General features: G+C 29.5%; 1 protein-coding gene across 1 annotated transcript; it reads right to left on the bottom strand.

Annotated features, from left to right (window-relative positions):
* Positions 1 to 7,480: 7,480 nt before the first annotated feature.
* On the bottom strand, positions 7,481 to 9,581 carry LOC149893604 (core alpha-(1,3)-fucosyltransferase-like). Its single transcript, XM_090077042.1, has 2 exons — positions 8,402 to 9,581; positions 7,481 to 8,099 (listed from the first exon to the last, which is right to left on the bottom strand). Exons 1-2 carry the CDS (start codon positions 9,520 to 9,522, stop codon positions 7,715 to 7,717), a joined length of 1,506 nt encoding a protein of 501 aa, XP_089933168.1. The 5' UTR covers positions 9,523 to 9,581; the 3' UTR covers positions 7,481 to 7,714.
* Positions 9,582 to 22,225: the final 12,644 nt, after the last annotated feature.

The following is a 22,225-nucleotide window of genomic DNA, read 5'->3' as shown; positions in this document are numbered from 1 at the left end:
TCTCAAAAATAAACTTCAAAATTATAAAAAAACTTTTCCGCAAATTGATTTAAAAAGGAAACAAAATATTTTCAATTTTCTCTGTGTCTTTTTTTAAATGCAACAATGTTATCTGCAAAAATGGAATCCCTGACTCTTTCTGGTGTTATTAAAATAAATATTTGAAATAACAATCTGTATAATTTCTTTTCCATGACTTTGATGGTTTGTACATAAAAATGGTTGATACCCCTCTCTCCAAAAAACTAACTTTGCTGCTTTACAGTGTTGCATTTGAGACTGATAAATAATATCAAAAATTTAATCTATCAAAGCAAAACTGTCAAAGACATATTCTAAAAGCAGTACTGATGGAGTTGTTAGCCCACCTCTGGAAAATTTATTTAAATAATTATAATTAGTTGACTCCTGTTGAAAATGTTTTGTACAAAGCAATTTGCAACATACTCAAAACTTCTTAATCAATATTTTGGTAATAAAACCAGCAACGTAACTGGCAACTTCACGAGAGCCATCCAATAAAGTCACACTATCAAAATCTCATTGATTTTCTCCATCAAGGATCTAACATGTTATATATCTTCTTTTATTTGGATTATACTCTCACGATAAATAACATCTTTCAAACTGCAAGGAATCTCCCACCGCTCAATTGACAGTATTATCATCTTTTTTTTTACCATGTGTATCAAGTAATTTTGTAAAAGAAGAAACATTTGAAGCATGATTGCCACAAATAACACCTTGAACATTAAAACTATTTTTTATTAAAAGTTCAATCAGGTTAAGAATTTCAGACTTTAACCAGTCACTGATCAATTTTACAATTGGAATTGCTATGACAACACAGGAGATATTTTCTTTGAAACCAACAATCATGAAAGAAACAATGCTTCTATAACATCCGTTTTCTTGACTAATCTCAGTTAAATTGCCACCAGAATATTCAGCACATGGTTACAAATACATTTCATCAAAAATTATTATAAGATCTTTTGATAAGCTCCTTTTTCATGTAGCAACTTCAAAACTTTCATAGAATCTATTACACCTGATTTAAGCTTGCCTAACAATGATATAAATGTGAGTGGGAATTCCTTTAGCAGTAAATGATAAGTTTGCAGTGATGTGTACCGCAACATCAATGGAAATTGAAAAACATTTGAAGAATAAATTTTTTTTTTATTTGGTGACTTTTGACTTCTTCAAGAATAGAAGACAACTTTTCTTTTTCTGTGCTAATATGTGAATTGAGGTTTTCCAGCATACTCCTTCTTTTTAACATAGATTGGTGGGTTACTCTGAACCAAGGTGGTAAGGAAACTGGAAGATTTTTATAAAAAAGTTTGGCATGTAAATTTTTGTTGATGTGAATAGACTCAGCAACTTCAGGTATGTGTAGTTCATTTTGAATAATTTTATGGAATACAACACAATCATCAAATTTGGAAAATAAATATCCTGCTGGTGAATCAGCAGCTGAAAGAGAATTAACATCTTCAATAATATCCTTTGATAAAAATTTCTTAAATTCATCTTCTTGAAATATTCTTTTAGTTGGTGATTTTCTTGGTCCAGTTATAACTGGAAGAGAAGCAGTTGCTATCCTAGCAGAGTATATTGTAGGAACAGGCTTCGAAATCGTTTTGCAAATGCTCTTTTATGTATGACTTTTTTTTCAAAGTGTTTTAAACAGATCACAGATGATTTTGTGACAGTTCAGAAATTTCTATTTACAAATCTAACCCATAGCTTTTTTAAATCATAATCTTTTGGAAAACCAAAAACTGAAACTACTTCACCACCAAGATAATTGGAGGTACAACCAACAACACAGCATTTGTTAACCATAATTACTATTTGTTGATAAAAAGAAGCTACAATCAAGTGTATGAGGTTTAGTTGATATAAAGATTTGGAAAACGCTAAAGTTTTTCTCCTATGCCGGATTTACTTATTTAAAATTTATAGCACAATATTTAAAATATGTTTAGAAAGTTTGTCCATCCAACAGAATATACGTTTTTTAAACTGGCCTTCTATTTTTTTTCGATTTAAGCAAAAAAGAAGGCCGTGTATTTAAGTGGGCCATGGGATATTGTATGAGTGAAATGCAGTGAAACAAAACTTGGAGTAAAGCATAGTTAATTTAATATGGGGCAACAACTAGTCTGAGCGGATTTAGATTTTTTTCCCCTATGCACCTTTAAAATATCAATAGTCGACTCCGATCCATGATTATATTGGCAATTAAAAGGATTTCTAGTGCCGGAACAATTTCGCATTTGTTTTCAGACCATTCTTAGGTCCTGGTTTAAAAAAATGTTCGATTCCTGGCCGAACATGGAAATATTTTTCTAGTCTTAAGCTGGAACAGTTAACTTTTTGAAAATTTTCAATAAAGGAACGTATGGAATTCAGGGGGTATAAAGAAAAATATCCTCCTGAAAAAAACCTCCCAGATAAAATCCCTAATTAGTTTTTTTTTTATATACTTAGATATCATTGTATCATCTTTTTTTCTGATACCACTTTTAATGTGTAAATTTTTAAATTTATTTTTTTTTTTTTTTTTTTTGTTACATTGACTGATTTTTTTTGGAACTTGTGCAGCGGAGTGTACATATATATCGACTGATTTCCAGTAAACATAGCGTTTTTTAAATGTTATTTGGACGTTTTCTTTAGGTTTTATTGTCCAAGGACAATAAGAACGTTTCGTAAACGTTCAAAAAGCGTCTTAAAAGGATAAGTTTGAAACGAAAAAGTTTGGTCAATAAAAGACGTCAAATAAACGATTTTTAGACGTTTGTTTTTTATCCATAATTATATCCGAAATTACGGAATCAGTTTAAATTTAAAATGGCTCAGGCCATCTTAACTATAATAATATACTAGTTCCAATCTCATTTCGCTTTCATTTATATATTTTTGATATTTTATCTCATCATTGAAAGTGTGACACTGAAATGTTTCTCCACCTCCATTTTCTGATTTTTCTTGCAATTCTTCACCTCCATTTTCTGATTTTTCAACCTCCATTTGCTGATTTTTCTTTTTGATGATTTTTTTGAATTTTTTCACATATGAAGGTATATATATATATATATATATATATATATATATATATATATATATATATATATATATATATATATATATATATATATATACCTTCATATGCAACCCACCATGTTTATTAAACTTGCCCCCAATTTAAAAAACCCCTCCACAAAAACGGTCCGCATACATGCAGAATAATTCCTATATATATATATATATATATATATATATATATATATATATATATATATATATATATATATATATATATATATATATATATATATATATATATATATATATATATATATATAGGCCGTGGATAGAGTGCCGAAAGTCGGCACTCTAACGAAATTTGCTTTTCTGCCCTGGAAGTCGTTACCCAGCCGGGATCTTCACGTTGTTTCAACGTTGATATTTGGTTGAAGAGTTGTTTAAACGTTGGTTAACTAAATCTCAACGTTAAAATAACGTTACTATTTAAACTTTGCTCAGTAAACGTTTTTTTCAACGTTATTTCAACGTTGACAAAAAAACTCCATTTTTGAATAACTATGCGTTAAGTTGGTGTTTAAAGTAAAATAAGTAAAGCCCAAAAAGTAACTGAAATAATCTTTTAAAAAAAATTTTGAGTTCATAACCACAGAAGAAAAAAGTGACAATGAGGATGTTGATTTTCTTCGAAAAAGAAAATATAAACAAAGAGAATTTCCTGGTTATTTTCCAAGTAGGCATTGGCTTATATGCTGGAATTATACAAACTTCAGTTGTTATACCTGAAAATAAAAATACCTGAGTTATCATAATTTATACTATAAAACACTAATTGTATTTACAGGTTCAGTTATCGAATATACTTACATACATACATACATACATACATACATACATACATACATACATACATACATACATACATACATACATACATACATACATACATACATACATACATACATACATACATACATACATACATACATACATACATACATACATACATACATACATACATACATACATACATACATACATACATACATACATACATACATACATACATACATACATACATACATACATACATACAGTGGCGTATCTAGGGTAGGGCAGGTAGGGCACGTGCCATGGGCGCCAGCCTGAAAGGGGCGCAAAAGAGGCTTGGATGCGATACAATAAGCGAGAATTATATAAAATAAATTAAGAAATAATATATCATATAAAATAAATATATTATATAAAATAAAGTTTGTGTCATCATTTATTAAAAAATTGTAATTAAGCACTTTATGTGGGGGAAGAGGGGCGCGAGATCGGTGTTTGCCCCAGGCACTATTTACCCTAGGTACGCCACTGCATACATACATACATACATACATACATACATACATACATACATACATACATACATACATACATACATACATACATACATACATACATACATACATACATACATACATACATACATACATACATACATACATACATACATACATACATACATACATACATACATACATACATACATACATACATACATACATACATACATACATACATACATACATACATACATACATACATACATACATACATACATACATACATACATACATACATACATACATACATACATACATACATACATACATACATACATACATACATACATACATACATACATACATACATACATACATACATACATACATACATACATACATACATACATACATACATACATACATACATACATACATACATACATACATACATACATACATACATACATACATACATACATACATACATACATACATACATACATACATACATGACCCTGCTCGTATGGAATGGGAAATGCGTAGTGATGACGGTAGAGTATGAGTTAATGACACCTCTTTGGCATTAGGAGCTCTTGTCCAAATTGGAGGAGTCACCGTTGAACATGCAATATGGCTGCGTAAAAAAGGATCTTAAGTTCACGTAAATATGGCAGAGCTGGACATCATATTAAACGGTGTTTACATTGCTTTGTTCAACTTCTAAGATTCACCCATCTGCCATGGCTGTGTGAGCCAGAATAAAGATACAAAAATTTAAAGTAATGAATAATACAACTTGAAAAGAGCATTTTTAACCGTCGAAAACTATACATTTTATATCGTCATCCTTGATTTCCTTACTATGAATTTCTTCATAAGTTTTCATAACTATTTGCTCTCAATTTTCAAATGATCCAGAGCGAGGCTTTAATAAGGAATATTATACATAACAAAGCCTACATCCTTTGCTGCTTTTAGTTCTGTAGTACTAATTGATGCGGCTGCCCTGTTATTTACAACAAATTTTAATGTTGACGAACCAATACAATCTACATTTGGGTTTTTAGTTTAGAACTTTTTTATATGTTTGTTGAGTAATTATTGTTTTTATGATTGTAAACATTATCCGACTCCCACTCTATCTCATGAGATAATAGAATTAAGACCTATACACTCCAAGTTCTTACTCTTTTGATATATTCTGCTCTCTTTCCTGACATGTTTCTGTCGTGTAGCCTCTTTTTAATCAACTGATTCAATTTGCGTTTCACTTTAACAACGAATTTTATTCTTCTGAGACTTCATAAGTTAAAGTTCAATAACAGGTATTTTATTTTCCCTTGAACAATTGTATGAAACATGAAGATTCTGATTGCAGGCAGCACAGATTGATTCCTTACAGGATATGATTGGATATAACACCTTGCTATGCCAAGCACTATAAATCGCATTAGGATCAGAGATTTGTTTAGAAGTCCCCCTTAACGAACTTATGCAACGGCGCAGCAAAAAGAATATTAACTAGTGCAGCCCACCAGTTCATCAAAAACATTATGATGATGCATATAAAATGAAAAAAAAGAAACCCATAAATTATAATACTTAAACAAAGACCTCCATCCGGAAGACTTGGCCAAGAAGGAACAAAATCTAAAACAGCAACGTTTGCTTTAGCTTCGAGCATATCATACAAGTTAATCTAGCAAGAAAATACTAGATATTCTTTTTAAATTTATTTGATGTCTTGCAACACAAGTGCAACTTGCAACATAATAGCTTAAATACTTTTACTTCCACTTTTTGCTACTTTAGTTCTGCAGCTAATAATTTTGCGGAAAAACTTACACCGAGTAATTTACCAAACCAAACGCCATTAAAAAGAAATTAGAATTAACTGGAGCAATCGCATTAATTTCTCATATTGCAATAAAACTAACAGCAATTCCAAATGCCAAAATGTATCCATATATGGGTTCTCCGGTTCTACTACATCCTTTGTCAAAAACATTAAAGGGAAAATCTTGTCTCTACAAACAACCTGATACATTTTAGGACCAGGGCAACTCATCCAGAAGACATTGTTGCAGCAGTTATGCCGGCCAAAGATAAATTTACCCATAATGATATTTTTTCTGTAATCTAAATATAATTAAATTGGTTTAACTTTCTTGTTAAACTTGTAATTGAGATGCTTTTTGAAATTCCCAGTTAATAAAATAATTCTTAGCAGTCATTTTAATTTAACGGGAAAAACCTTAAGTTTTTAAAGCATGTTTAAGTAACAACAACATAACGAAATATAACGAAACAAAACAAAAATAACATAACATAACGAAATAAAAACAATGCTTGCAAATATTCTTTGCTTATTTGAAAAAATAAAATATAAAAAAATAAATTATAAAAAAAAATGTAAATTCCTCATTTATCAGAGATAATTGTAATAAATGGATTAGTTCTCTGCCATTAATTTTTCACTAAGATCCACACTTTCTCATAAGTTTACCTCAAATTGTCGCCATTTTCTTCATTCCTTCTAAGAAAGACCATATTTTAAAACATATCTTTAAGTTTTGACTATTAGAACTTAATTACTTTTCCAATTAGCTTTGTTAATTTACAACTAACTTCTTTACGAGTTTTGTAAACCATGAATTATAGTTTTATTCTTATTGCTAGAGAATGTGCGCATGCACTAATATTTATTGCAAAGATACCAAACTAAACAAATCTTTAAATAGTCACTTGTGGTCCGATTTTGAATAGGATAAACAAAAAAAAAGCTACATAACTATGTGTCATTAAAAACTCAAAAATCATCGTCAACAGTTTAGGTTAGTGGTGATTGTCGTGCATGGTTCAACTTTGACATGCAAGGGGTGAAACTAGGGATATTTAGGGACGGAGAATTGAATCAAAAGTATGCATAAACCAATACATTTTTAATAAAACTATTATGTTTAGGGTAAAAATTAGAGAATCTTTTATTAGTATAATATGGTTAAAGACATAAGAAAAATGGCCAGCCAAATCTCAATTCAATAATTTTTGAAAAATGACCCTCCCCAATATAAATAATTGTCGAATAATAAGTCCTAACGCTTTTAATCTAAAAATGATTTTATTTACATTTAAAAGTTAAGTCAAAAAGAAGAACTGTTCACCTAAAACAAAAAAATGTGAAATACTAACGACTTTCATCTTTACCATCATTGATCATTGTTTTTACTTGCGTCATGGAAGTAATTCCTCATAGGCAGTTCAAACTTTAATTAATTTTTTAGGTTTTACTCTCCTTAATCAAGATTTAAGATTAATCACGTTTAAAGGCGCTGGTAACCGTATTTTACTTGTTGTGAGTAAGAAAGCTCTTCTTCCTTCTCTTTCCAAGATCTTGGTTTTAAACTCTTAAAACAATTTTTATCTGGGCTCCACCAACTTTTGAGATCCGAGTACCACATTGGAAAAATAGGTGCCAAATGAGCCATTGCACACAATCGGCATGTAAATTTAGTATCAATAAAGCTACCAGTTGTTTTCCATAAAAAGTACTGGTTATAGTATAAGTCGTTTTGATCTAGAAAAATCAAATAATTTGCAAGTTCCCTCATTGATGCAAAATCGTCAACGTGTATATAGCTGTGCGGTGGAGCAATCCTTTTGTAATCGTTTGGATGGGCCCCCATTACAATAGGTACAATATCATTTCTAAGTAAAAAATGTATATATATACGCATACACGACGCGCATCCACAAACACGCACGCAGACACATACGCAGGCTTGCAAGCAAAAGGAAACACTTTTCTAAGTACTTTGAACTTCATTTTTAAGCTAGAGTTTCTTTTTAAATAATTTCATTTCCTTTAGACCCATTTTTTGCCAATAGCAATAAATAAATTAAGCTTTGATAATTCCATCGGAAATTGACAGCAAAAGTATCGAATTCTTTAATTGAATGTGCTAACTTAAAGGCAGCTAACGCTTAAAAAACAAACCTTAATGACTTACTCGAGCGCGTTCCAAAATAACTTCTCCGTGATGTAGTCTTTGCAGTTCGAATTTTCAAACGATAAATAAAATTTATATTCGCTTTTTAACTTTTTGAAACAATTGCCATCACTCCTTGGGCATCTAAATGTACCGCACGCTCCGTAAATATCGACTTTAATGTAATTAGCTAATTGATTTGCTAATTCCAAACGCCCGTTTTTTGAGCCGCAGTTTGAGACGAACCATGCAACAGATCTGTTCTTTTGTAACGCATAGTTTTTAATTGGGTTTTTTGGAAGTTCATTAACGTGTAAGTAGGGGGTGAATCGCTCGTACGGCGCATTAATAACGCTATCTTGACGAAAAGTAGATGTCCAGTTTACTAAATCATTAGGTGAAGTAATAGGAGCATTTAAGGGAGATTCAAGCTGATAGTAAACCCAAACTTGTTCTTTTGGAACATTTTCCCGGCTACGCAATGAAACATCACCGGCAAAAAAAACAACATCAACCGCTAATAGATTGCTTGTATCCGTTATTATTTGACACTTATTTACATTACAGTTATTCAATTTATAGTTATTAATTATATCCCCATAATTTTGGTAAGCGAGTATTATTTTAGTTGTATTAGTTTTCAATTTTAGTCTTAATTGATCAGTCACTCGATCTCGATATTCAACTGGATTAGGGAACAGTGTTTTAAGTAATTCCTTATCAATATTTATATCTAAAGGGTTTTTAAACAATTGATCCGATGCTCGTTCTTGTGCGAAATAGTTGCTAAGTTCTCTATTTGTAAACTTGTAATATACTTTTTGATGAATGCTAATCATATCTGTGAAATTATTTGGACTTTCACGAGTTACGTCGAGAAAAGCTGTGATTGAATAAGTACTTCTGAGTTTATTGCTGTCGTTCAAAAAGAGGTTTTTCCTCTGGACTATGTTTTTTTTTTTTTCAATGTATAGATTTTCAAAGTCAACGTTTAATCTTTCAGCAACGGTTGCGTCATTTTTAATGAGTCTTAACATAAACAAATTCGATTTTCTGAAAATGTTATACAAAAAGATAATATAAATCATTAAAGCTGCACAAATTGTTAGTTTTCTCAACTTTATCCTCATCTCCGTTAACATATATTATAAATATAAACCCATTACATTTTTATGCCTACTAACACATTACATCTGAATAATAAATTAATTGAACTAAGAATTGAAGAAGCACATAATAGACGCTCATTATCTTATCAATGAAATACCTAACTAGATTTTTCTTATTGTTTCTTTTTACAAAGCGTGTTGTGATACTTTACAATTCTACGCTATGCGTTTTGTGAAGAATGTAATTCAAAGATATTAGCATGACATTTAAGATTAAACTAAATGAATGGATTAACAACATACAAAGTATTCAGAGCTTGGCTTTTATAGGAAATGAATAGAAGCAAATTAGCAAGTTGTTCAGAATAGATGATTAAATCTAAAATTGTAGAATCCGATTGTCAATTAATTTAAAGATTTCATAAACTCTAGGAAAGTGAGTGTATAAACATATGAAATTTGTAAAAACACTTCTGATATGAAAACATTTGAGAATATTAAACATTTACTATTAACATTACATAACTGTAATTGACCTTAACTAACTTTGATCAGCTCCTATTAAAAGAATTAGAACATGTGACAACTTTTTTGCTGTATAGTATGTGCTTGATAGACAAAGACTACTTGATAAGACGGGGTTCAGTAAACAATCATCATTGAATTCAAATTGAACAAAAAATAACACATATAGATAGCTTTAGTAATATTTTTGTTATTGATGATTTTTTGAAAAAACCTTACATACTTTTTGAAAAAGTATAAGTATGCATATATATATATATATATATATATATATATATATATATATATATATATATATATATATATATATATATATGTATGTATGTATGTATGTATGTATGTATGTATGTATGTATGTATGTATGTATGTATGTATGTATGTATGTATGTATGTATGTATGTATGTATGTATGTATGTATGTATGTATGTATGTATGTATGTATGTATGTATGTATGTATGTATGTATGTATGTATGTATGTATGTATGTATGTATGTATGTATGTATGTATGCATGTATACGTTTTTAATAAGTATATATATATATATATATATATATATATATATATATAATATATATACATATATATATATTTACGTATACGTTTTTAATAAGTATTTTGTCTAATATTACGCATGCGCAGTTAGACGTTTACAGTTTTCAAAAAGCGTTTTTTAAAGGTTTTTCTAAGGTCCCGCAAAAGTAATAAAAAAAAGTCTTATTAAAACGTTTATCAAACGTTTTTAAAACGTTTTACCAATATATTCGACGTTCAAACGACCATTAAACGTTTACTAAACGTTTGCAAAACGTTCCTGTGCCCACTGGGGGGTATACAGCATCGAATATTACAAAGTATTTTTTAAATAAATCGGATTCTGCAGAAAAGTTTGAAATTTCTTTAGAATTGAAAGCTCAGAGCTATAAGAAAAAGGCATAATGATAAAGATAAATAGAGACATATGGTTATGGCCATTACTAATTAGTTTATATACCATATAATTATAATATATTACTTTTCAAAACTTTTCTGAAACTTTTTTTTCTCGCTAAATCTCAATTTTTCAGAAAAAAATAACTTTTCATAAAATAAGCTGAAATTTTGCAGGTTTAAAGATTAATATTTTAGGAATGTTGTCTATGAAGCAAAATTTTTTTTTTAATTTTTTTAAAACTCATTTTTATCATGCTTTGGTCCCAAACTTAAAGTTATCTTAAAGTTATCTTAAAGTTCAAACGTCAACCTGGTAAAGTTAAAAATGTTTTAAAAAATTCTGTTTTATAAAAAACATTCTAAATACATCAAAGAATTCATGTTGAAATTTTCAAACAGTTTTGACATTTTTTGAGCTAAATTAGATGAAAGAATAGGCAGTTTTGGGGGTAAATTAACACTAATTATGCGCATAATTTTTTTTGTTCAGTAATAGAAAAGAACTAAAGTCTATTAATAGCTTTGAATTTTTTGTTAAAAAGTTGCCTCTACCCTGGTACCACTTTAAAACTATGGCATTCAAATTTCCATTATTTGATTCTTTGAATGCGCATGTCATGAGCATGCGCATTTAAATGAGTAAGTACACGTAAAGTAATTAGCCGTTTCGCTCAATTTAGTTAAAATTAATTGCGCTAATGAAATCGAAAAAATTATGAATTTCTATTATGTCATTAAGAAAAATTAATATTAACAAAAATAATTTGAAAAAATAACTTGATAAAAACCCCATCACATAAAGTAGTTAAGTTATCTTATATAACTAATCCTTAACTAAAAGACTAATCCTGGGTATAAATTTTCTAAACATTCTTTAGGTGGTTCTACATTGATTTTTGAAGTTGAATTGGTGGGAATTGAAGGCAAAAATAAGAAAGATTTGTAACATTTTTATTTTTATTTTTAACAAACTGTAGAATTCTACTATATGAGTTACAACAAATATTCTTTGTGTTTTTGTAAACACAGGAAAAACTTAAAAAATCTCTCATGTAATTAACCTTACCAACTTGTTTGAAAAAATGTGATATTTAACCACCCAATAAAACATAAAAAAGTCTGTTGCCTTAAGACTCCAAAAACAGTGCTAAAAAGATGCGTGGGCAGAATAAAAAGATGCGTGGGCAGAATAAAAAGATGCGTGCGCAGAATAAAAAGATGCGTGCGCAGAATAAAAAGATGCGTGCGCAGAATAAAAAGATGCGTGCGCAGAATAAAAAGATGCGTGCGCAGAATAAAAAGATGCGTGCGCAGAATAAAAAGATGCGTGCGCAGAATAAATCCTATTTTCATAAAATCGCTTTTTTAAATACCTAGCATTTTGAGGTGCTGCACCTCACGTTTTTAGGTACCAAATCAAAAACTATATAACAAACTTAAGTTATTATTTTTTATCATTTTTTTTTATACCATTTTCAACATGTTGTTCGTAGTACCGTTTAGTTTTAGAAAAGATTTTAGGTATAGTTTTTTTCTATACATATTATTTACAATTTCAAATTTATTTTCAATTGTTCTTTTATATACGATTAAGAATAATAAAAAAATTTTTACAAAATATTAAACAAATAGTTTTGATTTTAAAAGTTTAAAAAAAGAAGCAAAAAGAACTGAAGTCTTAAAATTTGATCCATGCCGGTTTAGCTATAAAGTTGGCAACCAGGTAGACAACTTTTCTGGATTTTTTTTTCACTTTTAAGAGATGCTTGAAGGGAATTAGCACCCTGTCTTTTGGCAATGTATTAGCTGGTTTTTCGGCTTCGCTTTAATGGGTAGGCAGGTCATCTGGATCTGAAGATAGTGTTGGATTTACTTTTTCACGTTCACTTCCTTCTCCTTTTTCAGTATCAACATCGACATGACCTTGTGATAACTGAGTACTTGACTGGCTAGCAAGCATTTTAATATTAACAAAAATTCAATTAAAAGAAGAAAAATGAAACTTAAATCTTACGTGTGCTAAATTTTTGAGCAGCATTGTACTTTTCATCTTTCTTGCTGGGTCTTGCATTTACAGTAAAATGCAGTTATTTAAAATTTGCCTGAAATGTTCATTGAAATTGCAAAAAGAAAAAAAAATGTTCAAAATAACTGAATCTTTATTTAAATAAAACAAAATAATAAAACAAAATAATAAAATAAAATCATTTAAAACAAAAGTTGTGAGAAACAAGAAGTACCAATCGACTTCGCTTGGCTAGGAATTAAACATCCCGTGTGCTTTATTGAATTAAAAATCTTGTATTAGGATCTACTGAAATCTCGTAAAACGTAAATTACGAAACTGTGGCTAGGAGCTATAACTCCAACCACCGCACTAGACGTTACTTCTTATGACTATCACTTGCTTCGATCAATGACGCATGGTCTTCGATAAAACTCAATGTACGCCGGTGGAAAATGTCATTTTCCTTAAGACACACAAAACGGGGTCGTCAACAGTCGCGAATGTCATGTACAGATACAAATGCGATCACAGATTTTGTTTCCCGCAAAAATTTCACCAGAACTTTCTTTACCGACACGACAAAAACTACACCTACAACATGTTGTTTAACCATGTAGTGACAGAACGGTGCTAGATCTCAATCTTGCAATCGAAATGAAAACAATTCAAATTTTTGAGAGAGTTTAAATTAATCTCATTTCGATTCGGAAAGTTGAGGAGGATCGATTCGGAAAGTTGAGGAGGATCGAAGACAATCAAATACCGTCCTAGTTCTAATCATAAACAATGTCGTGTAGGTATCATGTATGTATGTATGTATTTATTCTATTATGTTAAGAGTTTTATTGTTATGAGACATGTTATTTGCGCCCCTTCTCTTTCTAGCACCCCAGATTAAATAAGTTGTTTACGGCCATGACGTGGATAGCATAACTGTTTCGCACCAGGAAAAGGAACTATTTCTTGTGCCAATAAAACTATTTGTGGTTAGAAGCTTGATGCATCCTGTATGAATACGGACCAAATGGTCTGGAATTTTCGAGTTTAGAACTGAAAAGCAGTCATTTTTATTCTGAAAAGTTAACTTACAACTTTAATAAATATCAGCAACAAAAACTCCAAACAAAAATGAAAATCTTTCCCTTTTTTTCCACGTTTCATATTTAGTTAATAATTTTTTTTTTCAAAATTACTTAAAATTTCATTCCATAAATAATTTTTATATATTTATATATTTAAGTATCTGGTTGTAAGAAAAAGAGTTAATATCAGAATAACATTGTCCATTTGTAATATAAAAATTTTTATATATTAAATAGCCAATATTATTCCAATATCTACTATTTTAAGATATAATAGTATAATAGTGTTGAAAATAAGTTTAGACACTATTTGAGTTTGTTATATTAGATGAAAGAATGCGCAGTTTTGGGGTAAAAAAACACAAATTATGCGCATAGTTAATGACGTCATCTTAAAAAACTTTTTTTTTGGTACTGTTTTATATTTTTTTTGTTCGTTAATAGAAAAGAGCTAAAGTCTATTAATAGCTTTCAATTTTTTGTTAAAAAGTTGCCTTTACCCTGGTACCTCCTTAATGACGTGCAGATAAAAAAAAATACCATTACTGGTGGTAGTTTATTCATCTGCAAGTCATTTTATTCATTAATTACAAATTAACCTTTTCCAAAATCAAATTGAGAAATTAATGAGCTAACTTTTACAGTTAATTTAAGTTTTTTTAAATCGAAGTTAAAAAATCAACGGCGAAACAAAAAATAATCTTTTTAAAAAAAAAACTTTTTTAGCTTTCTTTTGGTTTGAATAATACTAGAAAAGTTTAAAATAAAATTGTTGAATGAAGAGCTTAAAATTCTTAATTAGAAAAGAGGTTTCTCCTGCATATTTTATTATGTAATTTCATGTTCTCATTTCTTATATTTCGTATAAATATCAATCTATTTCATGTTTTAACTACAATATCTAAAAATATAAATGGTATACACATTTCCAAAATATTATAAATAGGTATTTTAAGATGTAAAATTATTAAAATAAGTTTTTAACAAACTAATCTCACTGAGACCCGATTATTACATAACCATTAAGAATAAAATGCATATAATGTTTTCGCCACATAAAATCGGATACATCATTTAACTTGTAAAAATCATTAATAGAGACCATGCTGACATCACCGGATAATAAATCAAACTTATATTGATAATGTACATATTGGACAATTTATTTTATGTCTCAAAATACCGGACCATCTTGGACTGCAAAAGTATTTGATTTTATAAGTTTAGATCTAACTAAAAAAAAGTGCTTTAAATACGACAATTTGAAATCAGTTTATTTGACAAAACTTATGTGCAAAATAGTGTTGCAACCCACCCAACATAAGACGACTTTAAGACGTATGTAACTTGTCTTTAACTCGTCTAGACGTCTACAACTAATTAAAGACGTGTTTAAGACGGCTTTTCAACACCTCATTAAGACATCTTCCAACAACCAGTTTAAGATGTCCTTAAGACATCTTAACAAGACGTCTTTCGGAATAACCAGTTTAAGACATCCGTGAGACATCTTAACAAGACGTCTGTCGGAACAACAAGTTTAAGATGTCCTTAAGACATCTTAACAAGACGTGTTTTGGATTAAGCAGATTAAGATGTCTTTAATCGTGGAAGTATTAGAGATGGACGTGCAAAATTTTTGTTTTTTTGCAAACTATGCTAGTTGCGCATTCTTAAAAATCTATTGTTATAAACAATAATATTTTAAGAAATAACGCGGATGATGAAAAGAAATTGAGATCATTTACTTGAATACATTTATAACTTGAGAGGTAATAGTTAATACGAAATATCAAGAAGTTTTGTAGCTACCTTGAGCACAATGGCTCCATGTTTAGTGAACTACTCCATCTACCATATCGCTGCAGTCTTCAGCGTTGGGTGCACATCAAGTTGGGTGCACATCAAGTTAGCCGATCAACAATTAGCAAGCTTATGAAGAAAAAACACCTCAATTCATACCTTGCAACAAAGAAGCCACTATTAAGTATCAAAGACCGTCTCAAGCGTAGAAAATGGTGCAAAGAAAGAGCTGCATGGACTGTAGAGCAATGGAGAAAAGTAATTTTCTCCGACGAGTCAAATTTTGAAATTATTAATCGCAAGAAAAGGGTTGTCGTGAGGAGATACAAAAACGAAAAGTATAATCCTCGTTTTATCATGTCAAAAGTTCAAGGAGGAGGAGGTTCAATTGGCATTTGGGGCTGCATTGCTGGATCTAGCAATGGACTGGCGCATCTTTACACTGATCGCCTTAATCAACATCGATATAGAGAGATATTAGAAGATTATTTAAAGCCATCAATGGACGTTTTCAAGGCTGACTCCACCTGGCAATTTCAACAAGATAACGCTCCTTGCCACACAGCACGCTCAATAAAGCAATACATGGAAGAAAAACGGCTAAATCTAATGCCTTGACCCGCTCGCTCACCTGATTTAAATCCTATTGAAAATCTTTGGAGTTGGATGGACTGCAAATTACAAAAAAGCAAGCCCACTAACTTGGTGCAGCTCAAAACGCAAATCCAAGAGTTGTGGAACACCGTGCCACAAGAATTAATCAGAAAACTTATAGATTCTATGCCGCGTAGAGTCTTGGCATGCCTTAAAAACAAAGGTGGTCACATAAAATATTAAACTTTCTTAGAATCTTTGAAAAACTGTAAGTGCGCTAATACTTTTGCACGCTTAATTTCAGAAATTTTTCCGAGTAGTCATTAAACTTCTAATTAACTCATAAAAAAAACAAGCAGGTTGACAATATTTGACATTATAATTAAATTTAATTGCTTTTACCTTTCATTTAAAAAAAAAATTAGTTCAAAATTTAAATTACTTTACAATTTATATTGATTTGAAGTTGTCCATAATAAAAAAATTACGAGTGCGCTAATACTTTCTGGAAGCACACTATATACATAAAATGAATATAAATACAAGAAAGAAAAAATAATTTTTCACAGTTTTAAAGAATTTAGCAAAACCAGTTTATGGCAAACCGCAATAATAACTTAGTATTTAACATTAACATAACATGATTTACCAGCTCAATATATAAACTAAATTTTATTTGACAAAAACTAATGGGTTATTATGTGCTTTTTATGACAAATGAAATAATATATGAAATATGAAAAACGAAAACATGAAATATCTGGCGCATTTTGCAAGATAATTATAAATTTGAATAACTTTTTAAAAGATTTTGCATTATCAAATAAGTTAAAAAATACCCGTTAAGAAAATGCACCTACCAATAAACAACTCATAGGTGGAATATATATTGGGGAGCTTATAGAGCAGTCGACGCAAAAAATGGCGGCATATGGGAATAAATCTTAAAAATTACATAAATTTAAGGCTGGTGAACGAAGGACCAAGGAGTTGAATGAAACCAGATCTTGACAAGAAATTATATTTAAGCTTTTTTATGCTTCGCTATACTTTTTTTAGTCATTTTAAAATTGTTTTTACAGGTCCATTTTATCATTGACAGACTTTGTTTACACGAAAAATTATGTCCAAATTTACAAATGTTTATCTTGAAAAAATGATAAAATCTGTTCGTGCCGACAACTAATTTCCTTTACCTTGGAGTAATTTGTTTAATAATTTGTCAACACGTGAAGTAGTTACTTTATCCTGAACAGTCTTATTAAACAAATACTATGAAAGTTTAAACTAATACTAAAAGTTTAAACTATAATAATAAGTTGCACGTCCATCTCTTATACGTCCATGCTTTAATTTCTTCCTTAATTGAGTCTTTAATTACGTCTTTAATTCCAATTGCGGAAGAATTACAAGAATTGAATGGTTTATAAAGTTATGCGGACAATTTTATCTGACAATAAAATCAGTTGTACACACTGTTAAAGTTAGAGCTTTTTTCTGTGATGCCCCAGGAAGATCATTTTTAAAATGGACTGTTGCGCTCATACTGGATATTATTCTTGTGAAAGAGGCATTATCAAAGGTTCTTGGGAAAGAAGGGTAGTGTTTAATGAAGAACAAAAATTTTGCAAGCGGACAGACTACGATTTTAGCTGCCAGTCGTATAAGCAACATCAGAAATATGTCTCCTCTTATAACTGCTGGTTTTAAATGTGTTTTTCCGGATTTCTGCCTCGACAATATGCAAAAGACCAACTAATAATTCAAAAAAATTTTGAATTATTTTGTTAAGGTCCTATGGCTAGGTTATTACAAGCACATATTTTACAGATTTCTGAGAAACTAATCGAATTTAGAAATTAGATTGTTCACTAATGATTAATTTCAACATGGATCTACAGAGAGGCGGAAAGAGAAGTTTTAAAGAAACCCACCTTTACAAATGTGTAATTGGTAAGTGTCTTCGAATGCTGCTTTCCAAAAAAACAATGATTTTCTTGACCAATAATTTTTTTATTGATTTTCTCTTTTTAGCGACTGTTCGAGCGACATATCCAAAAGAATTGGAGAAGACTGTCAATAAATTTATTCAGAACATGTTAAAAACGCTACAGCATTACGAAAATCTTATTAAAAATATAATCATGTACTCTTTTTTGTGGATGCTGTAAAATATTTCTATAGTAAATCATGTCTTTTTTTTTCATTTATTGCATTTTGATAGTTCATATTTTTCATACCTTCCTATATTCAGTCACCACCTTCCAGTCTCTTTCTAACACAATATAAAAATATATATTTATATTGTATTGGAAGGAGACTGGAAGGTTATATATATATATATATATATATATATATATATATATATATATATATATATATATATATATATATATATATATATATATATATATATATATATATATATATATATATATATATATATATATATATACATATATATACACGTCTTTTTTAACCGTCATTAATACGTGTTAAATAAGAAAACTTGAATACGTTTTAAATAAGACGACTTACTGTGTTTCATTTGAGGCCAGTTTAAGCCATCTTTAAGACGTCTGAAATAAGTCAACTTTAGGACGTTTTAGTGAAGACCACTTGAAGTGTTTCATTTGAGACCAGTTTAAGACAACTTTAAGATGTCTTAGATAAGGCAACTTTAAGACGTTTTAAATAAGACGACTTACTGTGTTTCATATGAGACCAGTTTAAGCCGTCATTAAGATGTGTTAAATAAGACAACTTTAAGACGTTTTAGTTAAGACGGCTTACAGTGTTTCATTTGAGACCAGTTTAAGACAACTTTAAGATGTCTTAAATAAGGCAACTTTAAGATGTCTTAGATAAGACGACTTACTGTGTTTCATTTGAGACCAGTTTAAGATATCTTTAAGACCAATTTCAAGACATCTTCAATTTGTCTTTAAGACGACTTGTTGTTGGGTGGGAATAGCTCATTTGAAAGATAATTCTTGATTTTATTTAACTATACAATAAAAAGAGTAATAGTAACTTAATAGTAACACAAAATATATCAAATTTGAATAAATTTTTTGAAAAAAAAAAGTTTGAAAAGAAAAATTTTTTTATCAACAATTAATATGCGAGCGGAATGATAATTATACAAACTTATATGTATTTTTTATAAAAGCTGGATGTTTAAGCTATGAAATAATGTATAATAATATCATTTTTTATAAAAGTTGGATGTTTAAGCTATGAAATAATGTATAATAATATCATTTTTTAGAATGTTTTTTTATACTTTTGTCCACCACCTGGCCCACTGTGCACTACCGTAATAAACAGAAAATTTTATTTGGAGGTTTTTTTTTTAAATTTAGAAAGCTTGTTTTTTATTTAGTATTGGATCATGATAAATCAATTTTCAATTAAAACAATTGTGGTAACTTTAATTTAAATCACGTGACATTGATTCAGTTACTGTTCTCAAATCAATCTTTAAGCGACCTTCAAATATTAAAATTTTTTCACATGTTCTACTTTTTATTAAATTATGTTACTGATCGTTTAGTTACCTTATATCCCATAAATTAGTACAAAAATAAAGCTATTTCGTTATTTCAAATATTTATTTATTCAAGCAAATTTGAATGGCAAATAAATGTCATAGGAATGGGGTTTTTGAATCAATTATCAATCTATCTATATCTATCTATACTATATATATATATATATATATATATATATATATATATATATATATATATATATATATATATATATATATATATATATATATATATATATCGTACAATATATATACGATAAATATTTAGTTCGATATATGTATATACGAAAATTTATAATATGAGTTAATGAATTAAAAGTATCGACACTTTATCGTACACATTTCTTGGATACGATGTTATCCTAATATTTCAAAACTTACGATACGCACATTCCGATATCTTATCGTATCATATCGTAATAAGAAAAGTTTTGATACGCAGATGCTTAGTCCGAACACTTCACTATTCGGTGAAGGCTAAGCTAAATGGCATTTTGTCTATTTTTTCCTTAAGCTTTTTAAATAATCACTTCTAAATATACGAAAGCAACTATAGAAATCAAATGCAATTTAAACGCTGACAAATTTATGATTTATAAGCTTCCTTTCCAAAATAATTTTCACCAATTTAGAAATCTTATTAAAAACAATATTCAATTGTCGCAACTCAAGATTACAATTTAAAAATCCACTCTGATCTAACCACTCTGTCGAAAAAAAATATCTTGGTGTAATAAAAGAGCCGTTTTTAAAGGTGCTGACATTAAAAACGGATGCCACCGAAAATAAAAGTATTAGGGCCTGTTTATATGGAAAGCGGGCTGGCTCGGCAAACGAGCCAGCCTGTTTACCGAGATCTCGGCGTCGTATTTCAACTTAATTTTATTTTGCGTTTATATGAATAAACGAGCTAGCGCGGATCGCAATCCGGGCCAGCTCGTTTATTCATACAAACGCAAAATAAAATTAAGTTAAGATATTGAAGACGTCGATATCTTGGTAAACGGGCTGGCTCGCTTGCCGAGAAAGCCCGCTTTCCATATAAACAGGCCCTTAGATAAATTTTGATTTTTTTAAAGAAAGGTTGGTAATTTACAACTTTAAAGCTCATCTAAAGAGTGAAAATTTGAAACACTGCTTGACGCTATTGGAATATCTGTTATCAACTATCGGGAATGTCCACATGATTTTTCGACTTTGATTATTGGTTGTTAATTATCAACCAATAATCTATATTCTATGTACTCCATGTTTGTAGGTATCTACATTTTTACAAAGGTATTTACATTTCTTTACAATTCCTTTTCCCTTTTGAAGTTATCGATTCCATTCATTGCGACAATTAAAATTGGTAACTTCAGAGCAAAAAAAAAATCGAAATTCGAAAAAATTAGTCGTTGAAATATTTCTGAAAGATTTAAATTTATAAAAATACATACTTAATTAAAAATTAAATTATTTTAAGTATTTAATTAATAAAACTACCTTATTAACATAATATAATAATTTCTTGGATAATTTAAATAAAATTTATTTATTATAAACAATCTTTAGAAGTAATTTGTTACTTTATTTTCGCTTATTAATCAAATCATTCACGCTTATTCAAAATATCAAATTTTTAAAGTTGTTTATTTCAAGCATAATTAAGAATATAATATAAATAATTTTCTAACGTTTAGCTATATTTATGTTGAGATATTACATTCAACTACTTTGCAAAAATTGTATAGTCATTCATAAGATTTGTTTTAACTTTTTTTAACTAGATGGCAGGCAAAGGAAAAAATGATAAAAGCAGTCCAGTTTGGGAATTCTTCAAATCAAAAGATAGCGACAGCTCATAATGCCAGTGCTTGCTGTGTCCCAGCATCTTATCACGTGGTAAAGCTGGTGAACCTAAAAAGTTTTCAACTTCGTCTATGATAACACATCTTCGTTCAAAACATCCTAAAGAATACAACGAAATGCAAATAAAAATTGCTGACTCACAGAAGAAAGCTGAAACTGTAGCACTGTCAAATGCTAAGCCTGGTGCAACTGTTGCAACCAGTAAAGCCATGGTTCAGTACACAATTCCAGAACAAGTTGCACGCATGAAAATATGGGATATCAACAACAGCTCATCAACTAGAATTCATCGTGCCATTGCTAAGATGATTATAACTGATATGGAACCGATGCAGGTTGTTCAGAAGACAGGCTTCGTTGAACTGATGAGAGTTTTAGAGAGGCG

Source organism: Hydra viridissima, unplaced genomic scaffold (genome assembly GCF_058129835.1).
Source record: "Hydra viridissima isolate aposymbiotic clone 2 unplaced genomic scaffold, HvirCarnegie_v1 scaffold_1, whole genome shotgun sequence".
Taxonomy (NCBI): Eukaryota; Metazoa; Cnidaria; class Hydrozoa; order Anthoathecata; family Hydridae; genus Hydra; species Hydra viridissima.
This window is presented reverse-complemented; position numbering and strand designations above follow the sequence as displayed.

Bases quoted from the DNA above. Each gene is read 5' to 3' on its own strand.
- LOC149893604 (XM_090077042.1), bottom strand. From the start codon at position 9,522: ATGTTAACGGAGATGAGGATAAAGTTGAGAAAACTAACAATTTGTGCA. The intron at 8,100-8,401 runs GTAAGTCATTAA...TTTTTTACTTAG, and splicing joins TTATTTTGGAACGCGCTCGA to AAATGATATTGTACCTATTG.